Raw genomic sequence first — 12,008 nt, 5'->3', positions numbered from 1 at the left:
CCATAAGTTACATAATTTGTACATTTTTTCTCAGTATATCTACAGCTGTTCTATGAAGGCCTCAGAGGTGTGAGAACATTAGGGATTAAACATCATGAAAATCAAGGAACACACCAGACAGGTCAGGGATGAAATTGAGGAGAAGAGTAAGCAGGGTTAGGTTATAACAAAAAGTAGCCAAAGCTCTGAACATCTCAAGTAGCGCTGTTCAATCCATTATTCAAAAATAGAGGGAGTATGGCACAACTGTAAACCTACCAAGACATGGCCGTCCACCTAAACTGACATCCCAAGGAATGAGAACCCTAAGGCTGGAGTCACACACAACGAATAAAAAATCAGTCTCATTTTAACGGTCCGAAATCGCACAAAGGTATCTTAACCAGTGATGCGTTTTTGATGCGATTTATCTTCATTGATGCGATTTTAATCACATGTAAGCATCCTTTTGACATCCTTCTGGCGAGATTTTCTCGCAGGAAATCAAAATGGACATATAATGCAGCCTAATGACAGGTTTCCCCACACAAACTAATTAATAGATATAGACACATTAAATAAATAAATATATATATATATATATATATATATATTTTATACATGTTATAGAGACACATTATTATATATATTTCTAGTTCATACAGTTCTTAATTGCAGAATAGCCGCTGACACATAAGCCGGCTTTTGTATAACATTCTCCTGCCCGTCATGAAATGACACATGGTTTACATATAGTTAACCATTTCATTTCATGTTTTTTATTTTATGTCTCTCACTATTAATTATATGAGGGCTTGTGGGTTAAATTTTGGGCTTGTAGGGGTTCATTTAAGGGTCTAATTCGTTGTATTAAATTGCGGAGACTCCCGCTGACGTCACTGAGGCTGCACGGAGTCCCCGTAATTTAATCTGGTTTGTGTGGTGCAGTACTAGCACAGGCTTCCTGTTCTCTGACTTGGCATAAAACATTCTAGTTCGCTTTCCTTTGATTTTAAAGCTATATGTAAGTAATCATACTGTAGTATGTGTACACTTATACACTGCTTTATAAGGGCTAGTACACACAGTCCGATTTTTACATCCAAATTCGACCAATTATTTATTGTGACTGTGTGTACTAGCCCTAAATGTGACTTCATTAGCTACATAAAAATAGTTTGTTTCCATTATGGCCGTCCCTATTAAAATCTGCCAAAAGCAGACAGACTTTCCATTAGCAGAGTCTACCTGTGAGAACTTGCTGCTAGAGAGATTATTCGTTGCAATCAGAATTTCTAGTGAAATCAATAAATCAAACTGAACAGCCACAATGTCTTACATACAGACTCTGCCTAGGGCAGTCTGCCTGTTCTTCACAAGTGTCCGGACCCCGTTCATTTCATCATTGTGGGTCCCAGCGTCCCATTGAAGCAAATGGTGGTGACATCACACAGGTCCTTTAGCCTGCACCCAATACTATATGATGGTGACATCACTACATCACCACCACTGGCTTCATATACAACCCATCCCAGGTTGTGCCATCGCTATACATTCATATTCTAACTTTACTTTCTTACAGTCGACACCTGATATACACTGCTGTAAAGCTGGCAGCGCTGTTCAAGCCCCATGTATTTCCTTCAGGAAATGCCCATCTAGTTTAATATACCGTAGTATTACAAAGTACTTAAAAGACAGACATGATTAGAAAGTGTAATACATAATGAATCCAAAACAGGAAGCAATTCAATATGGGTCCGATTGTACCAGAATGTAACAATGCTGTACAATGGAAGGAACGCATATGGGTAACACACATAGTAATTTCAAGTGATGGTATGATTTTTATATCAGAAGGCATAGTGCCATAGAAAAACACCCCCACATAATTCCCATATAATAAACCATTCCGCTGTAGTAGGTCACAATAGGCGCCATCAATATTACATGTTATCAGACCCAGAGGTAGGGGAAAAAAGGAGTGTAATCAGAAGTTTCCCTTACCCATGCTCTTATCCATGTGCAGGCACGCGCCCCTACGCGCGTTTCGCGGTCGCTTCCTCGGGGGGCCTTGATGTTTGGTGTTTCATTATTCCTAAAAGAGCTAGATGAATCAAAAAGTGCAGCAGATGGATAACATACCCTTAAAAAGGTTGAACTTTGGTGGCACTTTTTGGTATATTGCCACATATCAGCCGCCCACCATTGTGATTTGTTTTTATTGTTCTTTGTATTGATAAAAGTAAATTTTTATGTAGCTCTATGTGCACTTTTCCTTCTATATGATCTCATATTCCTAAAAGAGGCAAGTAATTAGAATAGCCAACACAAAATCCATCCGCTGCCAGATCACCCTCTCTTCCACCACCAGTGGTTTCCTAAACATTATTATTCCTTTTAGGGCTTTCCTGGTCAAGATGGGCAAAGTGGATTTCCGGGTAACAAGGTAGTGTCTACAAATTATTGAGAAATATGAATGTGTCCACTACACAAATATGGGATCTTTTTAGAGAACATCTAATGATGATTTGATGCAATGCAAACTAGAGAATGTAAGTGGATGTAGAAAGATTGTGTTATCCAAAGGTGTACAACAGCATCAGAATGGGAGAATAGAGCCAATTGTCAAAAACTCCCAGAATCTGTGATGGCTGTCATTCAGGAGACTCAACAATCTGAGATAAGGAGACTGTAATCATGTCAGGAGCCTTAAAAGGCTTAATGAACAGACTTTAAGGGGGTTTTACACTAAGCAATATCGCTAGCAATATCGCTAAAACGTCACTGGTTTTGTGACGTTATAGCGATATTGCTAGCGATATCGCTATGTGTGATACTTACCAACGACCGGCTCCCCCGCTGTCCATCGCTGATCGCGTGAGAATGTCCGGCTCCATTTCTCGTCGGGCGCTTCCTGCTGAGACTTCCTGCTGTGACGTCCAGCGACGCGTGGAGGCGGGCGGGAGGACGCAGGATCGCTGTGTGTGAATGGTAAGTATCGTGCGCTGCGTCGCTGCTGCATCGCTGTGAGGTCTTTCTGTATGAAAGCTCACTAGCGATCATTTAGCGATGCACCAGCGATCCTGACCGGGTCGGATCGCTGGTTGGATCGCTGGTGCATCGCTAAATGTAAAAGGGCCTTTACTGTGGATGTTAAATTCAATTATAAGTTTGCCTGAATACTGGAATAGGATAAATTTACCATAGAGCCAACTAAAATGACGCAAAGTACCAAAAGCTTTTTTTAAGCTGTCATTTCAGATAACTTTTCAGAATACACCGAATAACACTATTTCTGGCCATTGTATGACCTCTGTCCTGCATTTTTCACGCTCTAGCTCCAGTTTTCAGTTCTTTCTGAGCTGGTGAGAGGAAACAATCTATCGTGATGACTTGTATACACAGCAAACAGACAAGAGATTCCTGTTTTTTTCCTGTGTAGCACATGTTCAGAAGCAGCAACACATGAAAGACAATATACAGCAGTACTGAGCTGTGTGGCTGTGAATCCTGCATCGTACTGAGGACTAGTAGTTGCTTGAACTTTTACAAGTCTGTGTATGTCTCACTATTCTGAGTACACTTCACTCCTCCCCTAACCCTCTATAAAGTATTATAGGCTCTGTAACCTGACACCTCACTGTGCAGGCAGTGAATCTTTCTTTGACCTATACAAGGGTAAACTGTTTTTTTTTTTTTCAAAATGGATGGCTTGTTCAGGAGTCTTATGGGAGGACTAGAAGTGGCTCGTAAGTGCAGAAAGAAGCATATTTATCTTATAAGATATGTTACACAATCTCTTAGAATCACTTACATTATTGATTAACGTAAAGTTTGTTGAAACAGCGATAATAATTTTAACAGAACTGGCTGGAAGACAAAACCGTATAATGAATAATCAATCAGTCTATGTAAAGTGTGAATGTTGTGTTGAAAAAATAATTAGAAAAAATGATATTATAGACATGAATTAGAATCACTTTTATCAGTTTTACATGCAGTATTTAAATGGGTTTTCCAAGAATGTGATAAAATGGTCCCTGTCATGTAATTCAAACTTCAACCCATCCTAGTCGCATGTCAGGAGGGGGTTGCAATTCCAAGTCACTGAGACCTATGCCATGATGCTGAATGAGCATGGAGGACTGAGTCTCAATCGGTCAGAGAGCAGAAGATTTATTTATTTTCATGTTACAGTCCTTCTCCCGGCAGCTCAATTGTATGTGTGCTTATAATACTGCTCTTCCATCAGTTGAGACACAGGTCCCAGGAGCTGTGTTTTTCCAACTGCAGCCTGTCCTGACTTGTGAATAGGATGGGCTGCCGTTTGAATAGTTCAGTTAAATGATCAACATAAACTCAATAGTTTCAAATACACATTACCACATTAACCTCTATCTATAAGGTCGTTCACAGGTGGAATTCAAAATTTTTAACAGTTTTCCTTTTTGTGTGTGGGAAATAAAAGCCCTTTTTCAAGCCACACCTTTCTTCAGGCCACACCCTCTTGCAGGCCAATCCCATTTACAGACCACACCTTTTGAAGGCCACAGCTAGTTATTCTTTCCTTTCACACCCATAAAAATAATGGTAACCAAACACAAAGTCACATTACCTTTTCTGCAAAAGTTGTAGTTGTTGACCGCAGTCCTCTGTAAGGTTATATGTATGTAGAACAGTGACAACACTCTGTTGATATTACAGTACCTGCAGTCCTATGTAACACCGCAGATAACAGAAGGTGATATTTTTCAGCATAAAGATAATGTAGGAGATGTTACATTACCTGCAGTCCTATGTAAAATCTAGGAAACGGAGTTACATTTCTCAGAGTACAGATAATGCATTAGATGTTACCTGCAGTCCTATGTAATATTACTGATTATGCTATAAAGTGAAGATGTATCAGAAGATGCTAGATATACACTTCTGCAGATGGACTTCTGCACACCTTATAATCATATAATGTAATGATAAATCCAGTGACTAAGAGATGGTATTTTCTTTGATCATCATTAAGTCATTAATTTCTGTTTTTATTCTCCACTTGGCCCAGACCGCCATAACGATATCTTCCATCCACGACTTGTCTGCTCAATATGACGCACAGACATTTTTTGGCTGATCCCTTTTTACATTCCTCCAACTTTAAGCCACATGCTTTAACCATCCAGAGTGCCCAGTCAGTAATAATGCCGGTGGTGCTTTACGCAGTAAAAGTGCGCTCTTTTTTGTCCTCCCCCAGAGTAATAGTGTCCCCGTAAGATGCCTCCACAAGATAATATTGCCCCCACACTGCAATAGTGCCTATGCACACTAACGGTTCTCTCTCTGTGCCCCTACATGGTTATATGCCCCCTCTATGCCTCATCTAAGTGTGACCGCTCTAATCTAATGTTAATACAGCCTATTTCTCTGCATTTACATCATAATAATGTCCGATTTGTGCCTCCGCATGGTATTAACCCCCACACAGTAAAAGTGCTCTATTAGTAATAGTACCCTTTTGTGTCCACACATGGTAGTAGTACCCCTCTGTTCCCCCACATAGTCACAGTGTTCGCTCTGTGCTGAGTCATGTGTTCTGTGCATCCACACAGTAATAATAACCTACAGTATATGAGCCTCGGCACAGTTATAGTCCTCTCTATGTGCCTCAACACAGTAATACTATTTCCTTACAGTAATAGTTCCTCCTTGATCCTACACATGGTAATAGTTCCCTCTCTGTGCCCACACATTGTAACATGGCCCCTCTGTGCCTCCACAAAGAGAAATAGTTCCCCCTCTAAGACAGGACACGATAATTGTGTCTCTCTACAAGGTACTAGTGCCATCTCTGAACATGCATATGGTTACATTGCCCCCTTTATGCTCCCATATGACAATAGTGCTCCCACACACTAATGGTGTCCTCTCTGTCACACAGATGGTTTTAGTTCTCCCCCCCCCGTCACAGAGGGTAATAATGCCCCCTAAGTATCTACACATGGTAATATTGTACTCTTTGTGCCTCCACATGACAACAGTTTCCTTTTAGTAGCTCTACAGAATACCTCCATATTTTGACATATTACCCCCCACATTCCCACTCTCATGACATAGTCCCCCATTATACTATTCTTATAGAGGAAGATACTATTCATCCACTGTGTCTCCACTGGTTTACAAATGTAATTTTAACAACCAGTTTGGGTGAACTGGCCAGATCCTGCTCATGATTTTATGTGTCTAGGATGAAGTACTCATGGTTTTTGTTGTTACAGGGTCAGCCTGGTCTTCCTGGTTCTCCTGGACTGGACGGTTTTAATGGAGAGAACGTAATAACAAACCTACTACTATTATTTCTCCTATTCATCTGTGCCCCAATTGTTTATTAAATTAATTATCATTTATTTTCGTGTTAGGGTGAACAAGGAGACATAGGATTTCCGGGAAGCCCGGTATATGTTAATAATGGTGGTGCAGCTTTTCCAGGTAATACTTTTTTTCTGCTTTTCTCTCTTTTTTTTTTCATGAAAATGATATAACCTGTTAATAGATGCATTAAGAATAGTACAGAAGCATATAGCATTGTTGCTAACACGCTGTTGAAATGTCATTGTCCATTGCACTTTCCAGCATCTGTCGTCCCAAAGTGAACCCAGTTCATAAAAGCTTTTCCAATATTTAGCCTCCTGAAATCAGGAATAGAGATCTGATGGAAGGATAACCACCTGTAAACCCCATCTGCTCTGCCCCACAATGATCCTGTTATCCTCATTTTACCTTTAGCAACTTCTGTATAGACTACTATCTTATTTATATATCTTATGATAGGTCTTCCAGGAGATCCAGGTCCTCCTGGGTTCCAAGGCATGCCAGGGGACGATGGCTTGAGTGGTCCTCCTGGTCCTCCGGGGCCACCAGGGTTTCCATCATTTGGAAGAGGTAAGAAATGTGTATTGCTATGCAGGCAATGCAGTAGCCATGTATTAATCATTGGTGTTTTAACTTATTATTTTTTCCTTTTTTGGTCCCTCGTTTACTTTCTTTACATAATACTGTGGATATTGTTCCTCTATATGTGTAAAATTAGTTTCAAAGCTACATTTTTGTCTCAGCCATTTGAAAATATGCTACCAATGAAGAAAAGCTTTGATTTCAGCCTCCATTTCAATTACTTATGAATCCAGATCATGAAACTCATTTGTTTCATAGGTTTTGTCAGATTAATGGGGGATCAAATAATACATGGCTGAAAAGCAGAAGCTGGGGGGCGTGGCCTGGACCTCATGTAGGGAGGACGTGGAGTGAGAGAGCTCCTGCCCGGATCCGACAATAAATCCTGATTACCGGCACTGCTGACGAGTCCCACTGACCTGGAGGGCTGCAATATCTCCCTGGGCGTTTAGACGGCGGAGGATCCTTGGGCCATGTCGAACCGCAGCAGTAAAAAAGATAAGGAGACGCCGGGGCGCGCCTCTGCTACATCCAGGATGGCACCAGCAAACAACAAGTCGGCTGGTAGTGGAGCGATGAGAGCTGCTGGCAGGCTGGAACGATATGCAAGGGTGCCTCCTGCTGCTGCTCGATCGCCCAGTGCACAGACTGAGGCAGACGCTGGATGCAGCATGGAGCTGGAGGATCATCTCTCCAGGGAGGGAACAGTGAGTAAACTGGGCCCCCCTTCAGCCCAACATGTGCAGACACAGGGGCCTGTGCTGGAGGAGGAAGGAGTGGGGGATGGGGAGCAGCCGGAGTCTGTGACTGCTGAGCCCACACTGGGAGAAATCCTCGCAGCAATTAACTCCTGCAATACCACACTGGCCACTCTAAGTAATCAAATGGAGATTGTCACCAAGGACATGGCCTGTATTAAACAAGAGCTGCGAGGGGTGACTGCCAGGGTGGGGGAACTGGAGGAGCGTGTTGGTGCGACGGAGGATAAATTGCCACCAATAACACGGGAGCTGGGAAAAGCCACGCAAAATATTACAATACTGCTGAACAAGGTGGATGATTTAGAGAACCGCTCCCGTAGAAGTAATCTGCGACTGGTGGGGGTTCCGGAGAGGACGGAGGGGACTGACTCACTTGGCTTTTTTGAAAAATGGCTAATGGACACCTTTGGTAAAGATGTTTTGTCCCCATTCTTTACTATTGAGAGAGCACACAGGGTCCCTACGCGTGCCCCCCCGCCGGGAGCACCCCCGCGTCCCATCTTGCTTAAGCTCCTACACTTTAAAGATAGAGATGCTATCCTGCGCAGATCCAGAGACATTAAGGAACTTGCTATTAATGGGAGGAAAGTCTCCATTTTCCCTGATTTTTCCCTGGAGGTGCAGCGTAAAAGGGCGCAATTTATTGAGATTAAAAAACGCCTACGTGACTTACAGGTGACATATTCCATGATGTACCCTGCTAGACTGCGGATTGATGTGAATGGAGAAACGCACTTTTTTGATACGGCGGGAATGGCGCTGTCCTGGCTGGATATTAATGAGAGGTCCATGAGGAGGAAGAATACTTGAAGTTCTCCCTTTTTTCGCCACCAGGTGTTGTTACTCCTTTTTGTCTAGGACGCTATGCTGGTATAATTACTACTGTTCATTCCATTTCGGATTCAGGGCGGGAGCTGACCGGATTGCTGTGGACACTCGTTACAGTGACAAGCTGTGGACCCTTCTCCCTGCATGGACTCTGGGCGAGTTTTCTAGCCCTGATTCTCTCTATTTGAGAGAAATGTGCAAGTTACACTTGTGTTTGGGGGTAGGGGCGCTGTGCACTGGTGTGCAGTGCTCCCTCTCCCTCCTTTGTTTTTTTCGTTTGTTGTTGTATTCCCTAATTGTTCTGTGGGATGTGATGTGCGTCAGCCGTGTCGCCCAATTCATTGTACTGAGGGATGGTGGAGATTGCCTCTCTCCCTCGGGAGTGGAGTATGTTCCGATTTCTCATTTTTTAGTCTGCTCTTATGGCGATATCACTTAATATTGTAGCGTGGAATGTTAGGGGGCTCGGGGATGCAAATAAGAGATGTGCTATATTTACTAATATGCAGAAATTTCTCCCGGCTATCCTGTGTATGTCTGAGACCCACATGGTGAAAGATAATATTCATTGGCTAAGAAAGGGATGGGTTTCACATGAATATCATTCCACGTACTCGACCCATGCGCGGGGTGTCAGTGTGCTGGTGCACAGGTCCATCCCCTTCTCATGTACTAAATCAGTGGTTGACCCTGGGGGCAGATTTGTATGTTTGCTTTGCACGTTATACGGTATACAATTTATTTTGGTTGCCATATACATCCCCCCGCCCTATTCAGTCGAACCAGTAAAAAGAATCTTGTCTATTTTGGGTTCCTTTCCCCCTGCGCCGACTCTTCTAATAGGAGATTTTAATACATATTTGCATCCCTATTTGGATAAGTTGCATTCGGGAAACATATCAGAGGATGCAGCCTCAACCTCATTTGCTAGAACGTTAGTGGAGCTGGGTATGGTAGATCTTTGGCGTGTCCAAAACCCCACAGCCAGACAGTTTTCCTGCTACTCTAGCTCCCACCACGCTATGTCACGGATAGACCTGGCCATTGGGAATACACTCATGACCCCATATGTACGAGGGGTGGCCTACCTGCCTAGAAGTGTATCTGATCACTCGCCGCTACATGTCACACTTTCATGGGGACACCCCCTCACCCTATCTAGACCTATCTGGAAGCTTAATCCCTTCTGGATCCAGCTTATAGGGGGATCTTTGCATGATGCCATTCTAGAATATTTTCAACTTAATGAGTACTCTGCATCATCACACATAGTCTGGGATTCCATGAAAGCCTATGTCAGGGGCTTATATATTAGAGAAATATGCACACGGAAAAGCCAAAATAGACGCTACACCCAGAGTCTGATCCAGGAGGTGTCTGTTGCGGAGGCTGCGGTGATACTCAACCCGACAGAGGAAACTAAAAAAGCTTTGGAGAAGGCACAGGGGTCGCTCAGGGAAAACCTCATGTCGGCGGCAGCAAATAAACGTTATTTCCTCAAACAAAAATATTTTATAGAGGGGGAGGGAGTAGGACATTTATTGGCCACGGTCATTAGAGCACAGGACGGATCTTCATATATCAATAGGCTAAAAACGGACTCGGGTGGTCCTGTGACAGACAGTGCGGACATAGTGAGTGAGATAAGGAGGTATTATATGCGACTATACACATCAGATTGCAGTCTCACGGAGACTGAGATTGAGCAGTACCTGGATGCGCTCTCTCTCCCTGCATTGGCTGATAGCGATAGGGATTCATTGGATCGGGACATCCTGTTGGAGGAGTTGGAGGAGGCGCTTGGTCAGATGCAAAATGAAAAGGCTCCAGGAATGGATGGCCTGCCTGGCGAGTTTTACAAAACCTATGCACCCTTACTGCTACCTAAGCTACTTAAGGTATTTGAAGAGGCTGAAAGGCAGAGGGTCCTCCCGCCATCTATGAGGGAAGCTTTGATAGTTTTAATATTAAAGCCCGGAAAGGATCCAGAGGTTCCGGATTCATATCGCCCGATTTCCCTATTATCAACAGATGTTAAATTATTGGCCAAGGTACTCGCCAATAGGATGTCCCGAGTTATCTCATCTGTTATACAGAAGGATCAGACGGGATTTATCCCAGGCAGAGCCACATCTATGAACCTTAGGAAACTATACTTGGGGATTCAACATAGTTCTGGGGAGTTGGGGGGAAGAGCAATTTTGTCCTTAGACGCCGCTAAGGCGTTCGATAGTTTGGAGTGGGGTTTTTTGTGGGCGGTACTTCGGAAAATGGGCTTTGGACACAGATTTATAAATTGGGTGAGGCTGTTGTATGGCTCGCCGGTGGCGAAGGTTGGGGCTAATGGCAGGGTCTCTGAGTCTTTTCCTCTTGGGAGAGGTACTAGACAGGGGTGCCCGCTCTCGCCCTTGCTATTTGCTACTGCGGTGGAGCCATTGGCAGTTGCAATTCGGAAGTCCAGAGAAATAATGGGATTCAGATGTGGAACTGTGGAGTTGAGGATATCATTGTACGCGGATGATTTACTTCTATATTTAGATAAGGTACATTCCTCGATTTTGCCGGCAATGGAGGTCATTCGAGAATTTGGGCTGAGGTCTGGTCTTCGGATTAATTGGTCCAAATCAGCTTTAATGCCGATAGACCCTCTCCCGGCGGATTTCTCAGATTTGCAGATACCGGTCCCTGTAGTTCGGAGGTTTAAGTATCTGGGTATAATTGTTAGTCCTGCCCCGAAGGATTTTCGGGCTCTGAATCTGGAGCCCCTGTTGCAGCGATTTAGAGCAAAAGTACATACTTGGTGTCGCCTGCCGTTGTCGAATATTGGTAGATCTAACTTAATCAAAATGGTAATGATGCCACAATTATTATATTTGATACATAATTCTCCGGTGTGGATCTGTAGGGACTTTTTTGCAAAAATAAATACATTATTCCGGGAATTAATTTGGAAGAAAAAACAGGCTAGGATTCGCTTGGAGATACTGCAGCGAGGGAAGGAGGAGGGAGGATTGGCGGTGCCAAACCCATTCATATACTTTATAGCCTCCCAGATGCAACATCTTAAGGGTTGGGGTAGAGACGGGGCGTGTGACAATGGTGGTGATATTGTGAGGGAAGGATCGGTATGGAAATATCCAGGGTGCCGGTTGGAGGTGGGAAGACGGCAGATAAATGGGGCACGATACCCCACGTTGGCTATGATTTTCAAGGTGTGGGATAGGGGTAAGTCTCTTTTGAAGATAAATGGGCCTACGGAATTGTGGCCATTGTGGCGAAATCCGGATTTGCAAGAGATCAAAAAGCTGGTGGGGTTCGGAAGATGGGAAGATAAAGGGATTTATCTGGTGTCACAAATTTTGCAAAATAATACTCTTAAGAGTTTTGAACAATTGAGAACAGAATTTCACCTCCCGCACGTCTTCTTTTATCAGTACTTACAGCTAAGACATGCATTGGAAAAACAGAGAAGGACAAATCCGGTGATAGTGACAC

At 43.3% G+C, this 12,008-nt stretch overlaps 1 protein-coding gene across 2 annotated transcripts in view; it reads left to right on the top strand.

Annotated features, from left to right (window-relative positions):
• The window catches only part of COL4A6 (collagen type IV alpha 6 chain), a 447,495-nt gene that overhangs the window by 351,179 nt on the left and 84,308 nt on the right, over nt 1–12,008 (top strand). For both annotated transcript variants that reach the window (XM_073547638.1, XM_073547637.1), the window contains exons 16-19: nt 2,384–2,428; nt 6,249–6,302; nt 6,390–6,459; nt 6,802–6,912. In XM_073547638.1, the coding sequence (XP_073403739.1) occupies nt 2,384–2,428; nt 6,249–6,302; nt 6,390–6,459; nt 6,802–6,912 (280 nt within the window). The remainder of the gene's footprint in view (nt 1–2,383; nt 2,429–6,248; nt 6,303–6,389; nt 6,460–6,801; nt 6,913–12,008) is intronic.

This window comes from Dendrobates tinctorius, unplaced genomic scaffold, assembly GCF_039654945.1.
Source record: "Dendrobates tinctorius isolate UK_male_01 unplaced genomic scaffold, ASM3965494v1 ptg000154l, whole genome shotgun sequence".
Lineage (NCBI taxonomy): Eukaryota > Metazoa > Chordata > Amphibia > Anura > Dendrobatidae > Dendrobates > Dendrobates tinctorius.
Note: the sequence above shows the minus strand (reverse complement) of the source record. Positions and strands in the feature narration are given on the sequence as shown.